This window comes from Platichthys flesus, chromosome 23 (assembly GCF_949316205.1).
Source record: "Platichthys flesus chromosome 23, fPlaFle2.1, whole genome shotgun sequence".
NCBI lineage: Eukaryota > Metazoa > Chordata > Actinopteri > Pleuronectiformes > Pleuronectidae > Platichthys > Platichthys flesus.
The window spans coordinates 11,421,865-11,437,508 of record NC_084967.1 but is presented as its reverse complement, the minus strand read 5'-3'; the positions used below and the strand labels follow the sequence as shown (position 1 = coordinate 11,437,508).

General features: G+C 43.8%; 1 protein-coding gene across 1 annotated transcript in view; it reads left to right on the top strand.

Annotated features, from left to right (window-relative positions):
- plxna4 (plexin A4) overlaps nt 1-15,644 on the top strand; it is a 185,935-nt gene that overhangs the window by 94,350 nt on the left and 75,941 nt on the right. Inside the window, 1 exon segment of the mRNA XM_062383138.1 lies at nt 9,291-9,419. Within this exon segment, the coding sequence (XP_062239122.1) occupies nt 9,291-9,419 (129 nt within the window).

Sequence of the window (15,644 nt, the reverse complement as noted above, 5' to 3'; positions counted from 1 at the left end):
GGGACAATTGCCCAGACGAAGTCAGGCCTTTTCTTTGATCACATCGAATATATTCTTGCTTTATCTAACCGACTTGATAGAGGAGCCTTTCTCTGTCCACTCTCACAGAGAAGTGCCACGGTTTACTTCAAATTTTTCAGGAAAATTGGCAAACTTAAATAACAATGTGCAAACAGGCTTTGCAGGGAAGAATGAAAAAAAAAACAACATTAATTCTGCAAGGCCCCTTGTTTTAAGTCACATGCGACAGGAGTGTAAGCACAATTAAAATAGGGGAGATGGATGAAAGACAACATGCAAAGGAGAACATTGTGTCAATGTTAAAACCCATGAGTCTCAATTGTCACTACTATGTAAAATGTAAAATACTATAGATTCAAGATCAAGATTCAAGATTCAAGATTTTTTATTGTCAAATGCACAACAATAACATTAAGCAGTCGCTGGCAGTGACATGCTTGAGTCTCAGGCTCTCTTCTAGCAATGCTCAAGTAATTACAACCTATAAAATAAAATAAATAGAAATAGTATAAAATAGAATATCAAAATATAACATTCTGACCTCAGTGTATTATATTGCGCCGGCCGGCCACATTCTAGTTTATCCCACAGTGTTTTATATTGAACCAATGCTTTTTACACATCTCAATATAAGAGATGAGATCTCTTCCTTGGTGTGTGCAGCGCTATTTGCTGCCTGCTCGCTACCACTTGCCCTCGCTATGCTCCATAAAGTTGTTGCCAGTCAGACAGACAGACCTCATAGTCTCAGTTGCAGTTGGTGCATGCACTGCAGTTTGGTCTCTCACGTGGGAGTGCATGAAAGTGACCTTCGTCCATGTGCACCCCCGCTACTGCCATAGACTGAATTAATTCAGTGGGAAACGCTGATTACACGACTTCTCAGAACGCACGGGTTAAACCAGGAATTGATTTTTTATCCTCACTTGCAGATCTGTAAAGTTTTTGCTGCAGTAGATTTGACGTTTTTCCGTGATGTCACACTTGAAGACTCACAAAACGATACGTGTCCGAGAGCTCAGTGCTGAAACGTTTCAACAGCAACAGCGTCTGCAGAAAAACCCTCACAAGTAAGAGAAGTTTTAGAATGAACTGGGAGGGGGGGGGGTGTATGAGAGAAGCTCTGTGAGCTGTGAAAGGTCAAGAGGTCACAAATGTCAAGATTGAACTGTCCATAAGCCTGCAGGTATTTCAGACAGCCTAATGACTTAGAGAGAGAGGGAGACAGAGAGACAGAGAGAGAGCGAGGAAGTGAACAAACTAAGAGCTGTAGCAGTGGAGAGAAATGAGTTACAAAAGCTGAGCTCTGAGCCCCCTGCCTGGCCACAGTGCTCAAAGGCATCTCAGCAGTGAAAGCAATGATAGCAGGGGAGACCTGTCACTCACCCTTTCAAGCCGTGGGGGAGATTGAAGGAGGAGAGGAGAACAGGTGCAGAAATGAGTTGGGAAGCCTCCAGACACTTGTCCCCTTTCACGTCCGACACGTTCTTGTCCTTCTTTCTGCCTCTCCCCTCGCTTTTCCTGCCTATCTCCCAGCAGGGGGATAAGGTTAGATTAGTAGGCTGCACGGACCTGCAGGCAAACAGGTACCACACCTTTAATGCCACGGCGGTCACTCACCAAACCAGGGGTCCCCCCGCGGCTCTGTCTGCTGTGGTGTCAGATCCCAAGTGGGAGACTGGAGGGGCACTTATAGAAACGGTAGAGGTGCAGATATGTGTGCTCACTTTCACCACTTTATTTTTAATTCTGGATTTACCTAGCTTTCAAAGTTGCTTCGTATCGATGCTTCATGATTCAACTGTCCAGTCAATTTGCAGACTTCGCATTTGAAAGCAGCATCAGCCATTTGTATCTCAGAGCATTGAGTTGTGGATTGTATTAAAGCTTTCTCTTTCTAATGAACCGCCAGAATAAAAGATCTGCGGAGGCTTAACCTCAATAGAACCAGACTCAACAGGAGGGCCAATGTCGATGTCATAATTCTGTGTCTCTTTGACTCTGCCAGCATAAGTAGTTACTTCCCTGCTAACAATGACATTTTCCCTGATATCCACCCACAAAGCACCTTCGCTCACAGTGCCGGCATCGAGGGGGGCATTAATTAAAATCCTGCTGTGTAGCAGATATGCATAATAACAAACATAGAACAGAGAATAGTGAATTAAAGCACAGAATGAGTTTAGCTCCACACTGTGTTTTTTTTTGCCCCCTCATCCTCCTAAAGAGCAAGAAGAATCAAGCCAGAAGGAAAAGGGAAGAAAGTAAAGAAGGAGGGAGCTTAAAAGTGTCTTTAATGAGGTGGATGAATATTTTACCTCCACAAAGGAAAGCAATAAAGCGTTGTCTTTGTTGTACCTGCAAGTTGTATCCATTATGGCTTGTCTTAAAACTTTAAATGCATGTAAAACTATCACCGCATTTGACAATCTCATGTGACCTTCTCCTGTGTAGACTGCGAAGGCCTGACCGAAATGAGACGGTCTGGTCCACTGAGGCTTTCTGTGAATACCTTCATCCAGTTGGACTCGACAGGAACGTATTAGATGCGTCTTGTTTTTATAACATATGTACTGATAGCTGTTCGTTTGAGCTAAAGCGTGGTACTCAAGCATCGGACGTCTCGTGCCATTACCTGCTGCCATAACCTCACTGGAGTGCAATGAATCCTGGGATAGGTTGGGCTCGGAAGGATCCCCCCCGCTGGAGCCTTTGTTTCTAGGAAATGGAAGGAAGCATTTGAAGGAGACTTTGAAATGGGACAATCGAGTCACTCCGCTGTGACGCAATCAGTCTTCGAATGCAGCGCCGGAGGTTGCAGGCCCTGAATTGAGACATGGCTCATATCTGCCATGTGCTGTCCACTCGGATAAAATACCAACATGCCCGTCTTTGATTGTCCCTCGTATCTCAGGAGCTGCACAACCAGGCTAGCTTTCCACAGTAGTGATCCACATCCTTGTTAATACTCTCAGATTAATGTCAAATCATCCACCCCCCCCCCCCCCCCCCCCCCCCCCCCCACTACTCCCACACCAGTCCATCTTGCCTAAAGCTACACATCTAGGCCACTGCATGTGGAAGTGGCGGGTTTGTTCCAGCATTGACTGACAGTCCGAGATGGATCCAGTCCACCTCCCAGCCCCTTTCTCCTCCTGTTATTATCCCCTACTCCCTCCTCTCCCCCTCTTTTCACTCTGTCTGCCATATGTTTCAGTGAGCCTGACACATTTGGGCAATCAGACAGCCGCCATTGTATTACTGTCGTTATGAATAGAGTGCGTGAAGAGATACATTGCCATTATGTGGGGACGATTCGTTGTTCCTTTTCTTCCCGTGTCTTTCACAGCTAATGTTTCTCAGTCGTCTCTGTCCGTCTGGCTGTCTCTCTCTCTCTCTCTCTCTCTCTCTCTCTCTCTATCTCTCTCTCTCTCTCTCTCTCTCTCTCTCCTCCTCTGCTCTTCTTGCGTGTCTTGCCTTGCCTGGTTGAATACCTAACACACCGCTGTGGTTTGACAAAGAGGGATGAAACCCGACCGAAGTGTGGCAGCTTGGGTTGCAGTGGCATTTGGCATTTGGCCGTGCGGCTGCTCCTCTAAAATGATTCTGACTGATATCATGAAGAGGCTAAGGACCCAGGGGCCTAAAGAGGAGATCCCGGGAGATCCCCCCACGTGTGTATTTTCCTGCTACTCTGTGATGCTTTTGAAAATTCTGCTGTTACAAATCACCCCCTATGCAAAGTGTAAAACGTCGGTTTTAATTTCTTTGCAGAGTCCAGTTGGAAAACAACAATTTAATGCAGAAATTTGAATTAAAAAATGTAAAGAAAAGTAAATGCACCAAGTAAAAGCTAATGCTAAGTTAGGTCAAATAAAACTGAGTAAGAAACGATATAGGATTTTTTTTTTTTCGGTATCTTTGACTTCGCGAGATATAGCTCTTTTTAGAAATATACTTTCACCTTTTTCCTAGCGAATCATTCATGGATCTTTCTGAGGACTGATATCTGTGAGCATATGAAATTTGTTACAGCTGTATTGAATTTAAGTGTTGAAGCTTGGCAGGTTGCCGTTATAGTTTGAATTGGAGTCAGTGCTGCAAATATACTTCAAGACTCTACCTGTTATCTTTAAAGCATTTTGTATTCAATGCGATCGTGAAACCAGACTTATTAATATTTATTGTGCATGACTTCTAGCCATGGTGATATGCAGCAGGTTGAGGTCCGTGCCCAGTATGTCCGTAGTACTGCTGGCACTGACTTTGGGTGCACGTTTCTGAAGATCGTGGAAGTATTGTGGTAATTGAAGTTTCCCAGCATGCTGTGTGACTTTGGATGACATTCTGCTCCAGCCCACTCACCTCGCTGTGGCTGTGTGACCCGTGTCTGAGCGCAGAGTGATACTTTAGTCAGCAGCTTATTCTGGCCTCTACCAGCAGCTTGTTGGTCATGGCGTGTGTTCCAGCCATAGTGGTTTAGTGTGTGTGTATGTGTGTGTGAGCCATTCTGAACAGACTGCAGCTCTGCATGACTAGCCTCCGTTTTGCTTCCCACAAAATCTATGGCATAACAGGGAAAAACACAAATCCTTCAACCGCTCTTTCATTCAGAATGCACATGCACATAACTCCGTCTCAATTCATGGGCCACGTCCATCCAACGCTGCATTTGAAGACGAGAAGAAGGCTCTCATTTCGGTTTACTCGTGAAAACTCCCTCCATCGCTGAGTAGACAGCATCCTCTGAAGGACCAAACCCCTGAATTGAGACACAACCTTAGTTCCTCTACATATGTTTTAGGAAGTGCCCATTCAGAGTGTTTGCTCCCTGTTGTCCACAGGGGTTCATTCTGCACTTAGCCACCACCATCATCTGCACAAACAACACTACATCAGTATTCTAGTTCTCCTGAGGGTCGACTGGTCTCGTCCTAGAATACGGACAATCCGTCTCTCCACTTGATCTAAAGTAGTTTGTGCATAATGGCACACCAGATTATCCAAAATCAATAGAAGTTCTCAGATGTGTAACCAGAAGTGCTCAATTACAAAGGGCAATTTTCACAGAAAGAAGGTTCCAGAGGGGCCATAACCTAGACCTGAAATATGTGAGGTGTCCTTTGGAATCATATAGACAAAATAACCTCTTCCTGTTTTGACTTTATAATAGTTTTAGAGTATATTCTTCCTGGATTGCTGCTTCTTTTATTGATTATATTGTATAACATAACATAAACAGTTAAAGCACAGGTCTCATCGTTACACTCTATCTGTAAAGTGGCACATTTACTGTATGTCAATGCAAATCTCCAGCATTACATTATTACCTGCCTCAAATTGTATTCCATGCAGAGTCAGAGGAAGTGCCATGCTTTCCCTGTGCTGTGGCGTGCGGTGCCAATGTGAGGAAACCGAGCGAGGCTTCTCCTGTGGTTATCACACCGGAACGGTTTCCCCTGTCTGTGTCACACCTTCTGCTAGCTCTTAGCCCCATGCAGAGGGAGAGAGTCACTTCGGGCACATTATTTTTCATTGAAGGATTCAAGGCAGATAAAAAAACATGTGCATATGAGGTGTCCTTTTTAATTTTCTCCACAGCTATCTTTTAAATGCATCCACAGATGTCAGCATCTCACTTCCCTTACAGTATATACTTAAATATCAATGTCAAAAAAAACAAAGGTTGGTCAGCGACAGAGAGTTCAAGGTCTGAACAGCTTCTAAAACACCTCATAAAAATTTGATTTGCCCTGAATGTGTTTTTATTAGAGTAAAGAATCAGAAAGAGAAATGTACTTGAGGTGCATAAACATTGTTTTGACTCCAGAAGCCACTGTGTGTTCAGTTGTAGTGCTGATGTAATAATCCATAACGGCCACTAGGGGGATACAGTTTATGACTGTGAGTGCTTGCTTCATGGTTGACCAGGGTTTTCTCCATGTAATCTAGAATAAAGCCTGGATCTTTTACACAAATGTACACACTTACACTCACACACACATATCCTGACACACACTCACACAGATCCTGACACACACAGCCATTGAAGAAATATTTACTCCACACATTTTACCAGGTGAGGAAGTGCCGCTCTGTGAGTCAAAAGTACCAGTAACTCTCCCCTCTCTCCCCTGAGTGTCCCTCATTACCATATGAGTCAGTCCAGCCAGACATCCTCGCAGTGTGTGTGTGTGTGTTTGTCTACACACACTCCATTTGCATTTGTGTGTAGGCCCGATGCATCTCTCACCTTCCCACCACTCGCAGGCAGAATGAAGTCTGTCCGGCAGTGGATGTCTATTGTGTCGTGCTAATGTGATAGCAGAGATTAGTATTGTAATCCATTTAGCATAGAGCAGCTAATCCACTTTATTGCCGTTGAAAGGGAAATCAGATAACATTGGCGAGCACGACTGACAGTTGCCGCCTTAATGATTTTCATCTGATGAAAAATGACTTTAGTGTATATTAATAATTACTGTTGGCAACAATGAAACTCGGATTAGTCGTTTCAGAACAAATCAGATTCATTAGTTTTGGTTTTTCATCAAGGGAAATAAGGTAGCGCATGTGCTGAGTAGAAGGTTTGGTTGTTGCTATAGAATAAAACGACACACTCGCCGTGAAATTTTATTTGACTTTAGAGCCACTCACTGTAAGTGGACATTTTGTTGTATCATTACTTGATTGTGCCGAGTCTGATATCAGGGGAAGTGTATTCTGCTGTAAATCTTTTAAAATCTATAAAGCCCTGGGTGACCCTGCTGTGTTAATGAAACAAAAAGTACAGTGTAAAACCACTATTCAATACTTTATATGTGCCGATTAGTACACCGATAATTCCCCTGGCCTCTGATTTGAATCAGTCCCTTGTGTGTTCCCTTCCAGTCCCAGTGTGACTCAACCAGCCATGTGTTGAATGCTTGCGGATATGCTGTGTGTTCCCTGGTGGCTCATTTGTTTTGTCGCTGGTCAGATTGAGGGATAATATACAGGAGCTTCCCCTCGAAGCCCCTCAGCTCCCTGGTGACTGTGGATCTGTCCCAACACAATAAAACTCTACATTCAGCCACTGCCACCGACTGCCTGCCCTTTAACTCTGCCCTGCAATTGACTCCACACTTCTCTAATATGCAGTGGGCGTAAACTGATACACACACATCTTCACATACGTGCACATACACAGCCACGCACACTGCCTCAAATTAACTCACCCGATTGGGCAGATTAGATAACCCCACCTGTTGAATCTGGCCCCGGTCGCATTGGAGCTTTTCTTTCTTCCGACCTCCCTCTCCTCTTACTCTATCTCCTATTTGCCTTCTGTTCTTTTCTTTGCAGCTGCCCCTAGTGCATACAATAGTTCCCAGTGAAAGTGTGTGAGGCTTTGATACATGGAACTCAGGGTCCTTTGAGATCAAGATCACTACACAAGCCAAGCAGGAGGCAGAGCGAGGGAGGGAGAATGACGGAGAAACAAAGGAAGAGGGAGAGCATGGGTGAAATCAGGGTGAAAGATGGCGTCTGCTTAAAGAAATGTCGTGTTGTGAAAGTGGATATCAGGAGCTGGGCAGGACTTAAACTGCAACTCTTAGTACTTAGGTTTCTCGTTTTATTTCCATACAATAGTTGATTGTCCAAGCAAAGACAAAGAAAAGTTGAAGTTTACAGGGAGGTTGATACTTCGGGTTCTGTTCCAATTCTGAATCAAGTGAAAGTGGATGTGACTCACATGCATTTAGTTACTGTAAATAACACGCACCATGTTTTTCTTTTTCATTGGCATTCATCAGTTTCATGATGGTAAGACAATGTATGATTTGAGAGATCCAGAGTTTAACTTTGCAAACTGATGCTGCAAAGCTTATTCTCTCTAATCAAACAAACATTTTGGCTCGGTGTCAGTTTTAATCTCCATCCATACTAACACGCCTGAAACCCAATCAGTTTAACACAGCCCCAGAGTTTTTCAAACATTTCAGTTTTAGCGGCTCTAAGTAGTAGTTTGGACAGCAGGCCTACCCGTGGCAGAGGTGATGCATTAGATTTGACTCTTTGGTCTTAACAACTGATAAGATATGGTTCCCCTCCAGTATGTCAAGTTGTTTTAACAGTGGCTTCAGCACCATTTCACCATAGGGATCAGTTTACCCACTTAAAGCAGTTGAGGCTTCTCGACCTGAAGGAGACTTTAGCTCGAGGCCGTTCTGCAGAGAGAGTTTCTAATGAAAAGCTGACAGAGGCAACACAGAGACTCTGTTGTCATCTTTGTTTTCTATTCATCATGAAGCGACTCACCTGTGTGCTCAACCATCTGCTTCCTGTCCAATTATCTCCTGTTTGTGCCTGTTACCTGTGAAGCCCTCAAGTGCCGAAGAGCACCAAGAACCACTAAGAGTCATCACAACTTTAACTAGACTCGCTTTATACCTGCATGCAAGCCCAAACAGGCCTCTGAGTGTGTGTGTGTTTGTGTGTAAACGTACGTGAGGGTGTATCCTACAGGGTGCTGAAAGATGCTTGGGTAGGTCTGAGTGTTACTGGGAAATTACAGCCAGAGAAAGGATAATTTAGAGGGTGTGTGCATGCCTATGTGTGTGTGTGTGTGTGAGAGAGAGAGTGTGTGTACATGCTTGTGTGTGTGTGACGATGTAAGCAGATGTTCATGCACAACCCGGGACATTTATATCATCCCACCAAGTGTGGTGCGCCAATTCCATGCACTTTCTGCTGAGTAAACACACCTAGGGGCCCACAGACCACACCTCTCGCCCAGATGCCCAATTACCATAATCACTTTTGAACGGCCAAAACTGTGATGGAGAGAGATGAAAGTCATGACATAGGTGGAAAACCTGAGGCAAAATCTGCTTGATGAGCAATTAGGCCAAATAATAAGGTTTGAAAGTACATGTTTAATGACAGCAGTGATGCTGATTGCACACTGTGCTGCTCTATAGACGCCACCTGTGTTTCATCCTTGTGCAAGACAGTGTTGCTCTTTCTCAGTTTTGTTTGCTTTCAGCTCATTTTTAATTTACATGTTGGCATTCGACTCCTTACGCCTTCTGGGATAACACCGGTAACATATTGTGCTTGATTGCTGTTGAATTCAAATTGGAAAATGTCCCTGACCCTGAGCTGAGCACTGCGCCCTCACCACATCCTATACCAAGAAGCAGTTGTGATATCATCTTCTGCCAATTCAATGAGGATAATGTTTAACACATTCAAGTAATTCCTATTGTCTTTCTTTGTTTTTCCAGATCCGGGTTGACGGCTCCTCTCGTGCTCTGCAGTATGAGACGGTGCAGGCGGTGGACAATGGACCCATCCTCCGAGACATGGCCTTCTCCACCGATCACCACTACCTCTACGTCATGTCCGAGAACCAGGTCAGACACACACATCAGCTGAGTCAATATCATCACCACTGCGTTTATCGTTTTCGTAAGTCAGAGGGCAGAATAACCTGAGAGGGTTTCGTTACTGCCTGGCAGCTGGAGAGAAAGGGATGAGATGGACCATTGGATGCTATGACCATGTCTTTTTTTATAGAAACAGACCGGGTTGAGCGCGAGTGATTTAATGTGTTGAATTATAGGGAGAAAGGAGAGTGGTCTTAGTACACACGTGTGTGCTTGTGTGCGTGCGCTGGCGTGTGTGTCTGCGTATAGACACATTCGCACGGAACACACCATCTCTCTTAGTGCCTTTGATGACATGGAATGTGGTGTGAAATAGCAGCACTCTGTGTAATGGACGCAGACACAGGGAGACTGTGAACATTTCTATCAGAGGCAGACCTTCGCTAAAATAGCTCCACAGAAAGCCCATAACACACATGCTGTGCTCACACACACACACACACACACACACACACACACACACACACACACACACACACACACACACACTCCGGTGACTCACTGTGTTATCAGGTATTCACTTCCTCTTTCTTTTAAACACAAAAAGATACACAGCCACGAGCCTGTGTTTACATTAGCTTTTTAACATGTGGTGAAGTAGTAATTCATGTGAGGTGGGATAATGAGTTGTTTGTCCAGGCCGCTCTTCTCCAAGTAAAACCTTCTAATGACTGAGATTAAATTAGCTCGAGTCATGAACGAGGGATGAGGTATAGTGTCTTTTTTCTTCGTGTTCATTGTCCTCACTAAGAAGTTCATCTAAAGCTGCTTTCAGACATGCACCTCCTGATAATCTGAAATAATATGCGACAGATACAAAAATAAAAAATACAAATGTTTCCAAATATAAATAAAAGATGTCAACGAAAATGTCAATTTGGACACTATTTCTGACGTGGTGTAAACAAAAGCATGTGATCTCTGCAGCGAAATGTATAAATTACCTCCTGGGTGCTTTGCCAAGGCCCCCCCCCCCCCTGTCCAAACACTCCAGAATCTCCTGCTGTGAAGAGAATTCACAGGAGTTCATGTCTAAAAACGTCTCGAATGAGTCCTGATCCTGGAAAGGCTTAGCTTTAGTAATGAAGTCATGGAGGCCAAATCAGACCCCATGATGCATCTGTCTCTCTCTTTCAAGTTCATTTTAGCTCCGTTCATTGTCTGTTATTAATGTGAATGTTAGAAATGATATTGCAAAAGCTCTGAAGAACAGATAATATGCATATCATCAGCCCCCCGCCCCTCCTCTTATCTCCGCCTCCCATTATCACAGAAGGCCGCTGCTGTTTAGTTGGCAGCGATCGCCCAGTTCCCCCTTTATATCGTCTGCAGCTTGCAGAGGATTATAAACTCTCTGGCACCAGGAAAGTGTCAGTATTTACTAATATGTGTGTGTATGTGCACATTTTAAGTGCCCAGATTTTCCAGATGACTCTTTAAATATCAGACAGACAGTGAGTTGAACGTGCCCTTTCAAACCTCCCCCCCCCCGGTCTAAGTCGGTTCTTCTGCAGAGAGAGGGAGGCGAAGAATACGGGTACTTAAGATGCCATTTTGTCATGCTATCCAATTACTACTCTTTGTGCAAGTCTGTTGACTAGCAATGTGAGAATTTCTTCTTTCCTATTTAATGCAGTGTGTGTAATTGGGCTCAGAAAAGATATTACAGAATAACTAATGAATTATTAGGAGCACTTAACTCCCATTTCTTCCCTCTTCCCATGTTAGACCCTTTCATGTCTCGCTATTATCTCCCAACATCTTTACAAATTTAGCATTTTCAATCTGCACGACAATTAATTTCTATTGAAACGTGAGTTTCACTCTCCAATAGCGTGTGTAAGGCCTTCTTAGTAATTAGTCTATTAGCCTAGTTAGAGGGCTGACCTCCACTAACTGTTTAAAAGGAACATCTGGGAATTAACCGCTCGCACAAATATAGAAAGCAGTTAATGAAAAACAACACATACAGACAAAAATATCTTTTACATTCAAGTGGGTGCACATGCGAAACACACTCCACACAAACACACTCATTTACTGCTAAAAGGTTTACAGAAAAAGATGAATGGAGTGAATGATTAAACACCAATCCATTAAAAACCCTTTTCATTTTGTTGACTTCAAAATGTTTTCTGCACGGTGCTGAAAGTCTCATAACCGCGTAGTGACATATTTAATTTGACTGATGCCGATGTTTCTCTTATTTAATTGTCAGTTCTTCATGCAGATTCAGACAGCTGACAAAAACTCTGCTTTATAATTGTGCTGATTCATATTAGTCAAATGCTGAAAGTCAGAATGACACACAACGCTGTAGAAATGCAAAAATAAACAGCATATACTATCATGATCAATTTGCCGACCAGTATTTTGATCTTAGTGTCATCTTGAATTTCCTGTGTTTGCTTTTTGTTTACCCTGCACTGACAGCCAGGTTCAAAGGTCACGCTGTGGTCACTCTTGAAATACAGTGCAGCGCGGCTCTCCGGATCAGTGCGGTGGTTTAGAATAACATCTCGCCCGTACACACACATACACGCTCCCAATTCCCAGCAGTGGCAAATGCTATTAAAGCAGCCTGCCCTGGTCGATATCAGAAGGCCACCTGCTGTTTCTAGGGCCTGGGACCCAGACAATCAAAGAGCGAGTGTGATAGATGGAATGGGGTGAAAATACAGAAAGAGGAAAACACATGATAGAGTGAGGGAGAGAGAGAGAAGAGGGGGGGGCCCACAACAGGAGGCTGAGAGCAGGGTTGGTCGATACAGCTGCTCCCCTGCTGTCGATAGCCTTGAAACTCTCCCGTCCTGACCCGGGATCGAGCAGCAGAAAGACCACCTCCAGATCCGGCCCGGCTGGAGTCAGGGTGATCTCCAGTTCATTCGGCTGGCCTCCTCACACCGAGGCATCTCCTCGTGCATCTTGAGCGACCACTTTGGATCTCTAAATATATATGTGTTGTTGTTTCCAGCCAGTCGAACTATGACAGGCAGGTGTGTTTCTGTTTGTGAGGCCGAGTGAATCAATGTGCTGAACACAGCTCTTCGATGAAATAATAATACGATTTTTCCCTGTTGAAATCGTAAAAAAAAAATATAAAAAAATCAATATAAGGCCTCTAGTGTTGATATTTTGGCAGACCACCACAAATAAATCAATGATTGGTGTTTCGGTTTTGAAACTCCAGCAGGCCAGGGGATGTCAGGGGAGGAGACTGACCTCAAATGTGGCCCAAGGACGCCGTTGTGTTGACAAGGCAAAAAAAATTGTTCATGTGTGTCTCAGACCACCTCTGGGTGTGGTTGGATCTTGGACTCAACCATGGTGGACGTTAGTTGTTGTCTGAACAGAACCCGAGAGTCCGGTAAAGGGAGAAATTTGATTTCTCTGTGTTATTGTGTGAATGCTGTTGAGTGGTCAATGGATTGCTCAGTATTTTCCTATGTTCTGGGATCTAGGTAAGTCATTTTTCAGTACAACATCTGGGGACAACACAGTCTGATTATATTAGATACAGCATTCTAGGGCTGCATTTGTGCACTGCTATCAATCCTATATAAATTACAGTGGCACGAGCACTTGCACACGAGAGAGAGAGTCGTATAAATCCAGTTTCACGGATGGAGCATCATGCTGAGAGTCGCATTGTACCCGGCTGGTCTCCGCTGCATTATACACTCATTAGAGAAGGACGCTGACCAAACACAACAAACACACAAATATCAACGCTGTATTACACACAAAAAAAACATTGTAAATCTGTCATTGTAATTCTCCTCTGATACCTTTTCTCTTCTTACTTTCTTCCCTCTCTCTTGATTGTATCGTCTTCATATTGTTTTGTTTTTTTTTCTTTCAGGATTATAGATTATTTGCCTCCTGCAGCCCGTATTCATTTCTAAGGGGATTTGTAAAGCGAATGAGGATTCAGCCTTTTGTGTCTCTTGCTCCTCTTTCCTCCAACCTCCCCTGCTCTCTATCTTAATTTCTGACCCGCTCTCACTGGCCATTGTCGTCTTTTCCCCGGCACCATCCCCCAGTTCTCCATTCCTTCATTTCTTGTTATCACCATTACTCACTAGCAGAGAAATCTGTCATCCCTACCCTCTCATTAATCCAGTGATTGCTGTCGTCTAATTGGATCCTTCTCTCTTCCTCTCCCTCTCCCTCGTGCTTGTACACACTCTGTCTCACACGTTCAAGTCATCTTATTAGTGGGTTAAATAGATGTTCGGGTGTAAAGAGGACACTCAGATTATAGAGCGGGCCGTGATTATGAATGTAAGGGTTGCAGTTTGAGTGACAGGGACAGGTTAATTCCTCTGGTAATATGAGCTTCTATACTGTGGATCACCGCTTTATTACGACCCAGTTAACACATGGATCATCTGTCCAGCACAATGGAAACATCTGGGCGGGATGAATGAGGTGGTGGTTATTCCAGCATCGCTTCTGTATGTAAATTAAAAGAACAAATCACACACGAGCCAACAGATGGTTTATTTTAATAAGTGTTGTAAACCAATTGGAGAGAAGAGCCCGGAACACTGTTTGAGGAATGGGAACCTAGCACACAGGTTACAGAGGCGGAAAATATGAATAACTTATGCTGCCATTGTAGTGCACAGGTTTTGATTGTCTTTCCAATGCAGCAAACAGGAATGTAAAAAAATACAGTGAAGACCTTGACTCTTTCCTCCCCACGTCCAGATTCACACACGTATGAGAAGTGTTACCTCTGCAAAGCTCTCACTGACTCATCTCTCTCTCACATTCCCCTTCACCCCGACTCCCATCTGACAAAACGTAATTATATTATGTAGTATCAAAGCCAGCAACACCTCAATGCACGATAGTTTTCATCCACAAGCACCGACACTGACCCGCCTCTTACATATCTTGGTTAACATACACACGCACTCAGTGGTGTTCTCTAATTATCGTATATATATTTTCAACTTGTCTACAATCAAATACATAAACTTATACACATAACCTGCATCTCACATTCAATCAGTTTGGCCTTAACCTAGCGTACCTCCCTCCGTGACAGGGATCTATGAGTATTCTAATATTCAGTAACCAACTTGAAGATAAACAATAAGCTGTAATAATTGCACTTCAGGTTCTGCTTTAAGACCAAAAACGTCAGCTCAAGTTGTTTTCTTCGGCATCAGGGCATGTACAGATGGGTGACTAAAGAAAAACTAACATAAAGTGACTTAGTAGGATTCTGGGCATTACCATGTGCAGCTTATCATATGATTCAAATGGTTTTCATCCGTTCAGTGCCCCCATCGTGCTCCATGGATGGGGGCATTGTCATCTGTTCCTCCATCTGCGTTTGCAATCCTCCACGTTTCCCCTTCATGTCTTTTGTGGCCTTCTTTTCTCTGAGACACACAGCGCCTCGACTTTGCGTTTCTAAATGTGCAGTGAAAATGCCATTAAAACAACTTTTTTTCCGGCTGGACCCGATCATGAGAAAGTAATTGGACTGAATATGATTTTAATAGCAGAGTGCATTACTCCGCGGATGGCTGTGTTGAGACTTGTGTTCGAGGGGGCATTTAAAAGCCGTTAAAAGCGTTTTTTTTGTTTTGTCTTAGTCATTCCATCCATCCTCCAATGTTCACACTGTCATGCTATTACCCTGCAGCGACCCAGGGCACCTATTAACTCACCCTGCCAGTAACACATCACTCAGTCAGTGGTTAGTTTTTGTTAGGCACGTCTCTGCATGGTTTTCTTGGTAAAGTACTTTTTTGTACCCATATACTGGCTTTTACATCCAGCGTATAAATTGTTGCTCGAAAGTGCTGCTACTGCCACACTCGGAGGGGTGCTAAATTATTCATATTCAGTGTAGCAAATGCAGATCTGTAAGTGTGAATTATTGAAAATGTGTACTATAGTGGGGTGAGATCGTTCAAAGTCAAATGCTCTTTTCTGTTGTGAACCCCCCGAGGGGATTCCGACAAGCCAATTTGTGGGAGTATCGCGTCTTCGCATCTCATCAAAGACGTTTAATACCGGCATCCTTTAATTTCTATCTGCGGGAAACTTTTTCCACCGCATCCCCTTACAGTGTGGCTTCCTCACCCCGCCAGTGAGTTATCAAGGTGTTTAGATGTGCATATTATGTTGCGTCCCAGTTTAGCTGCAGGCGGCTGTGGTTCTAACACGGCA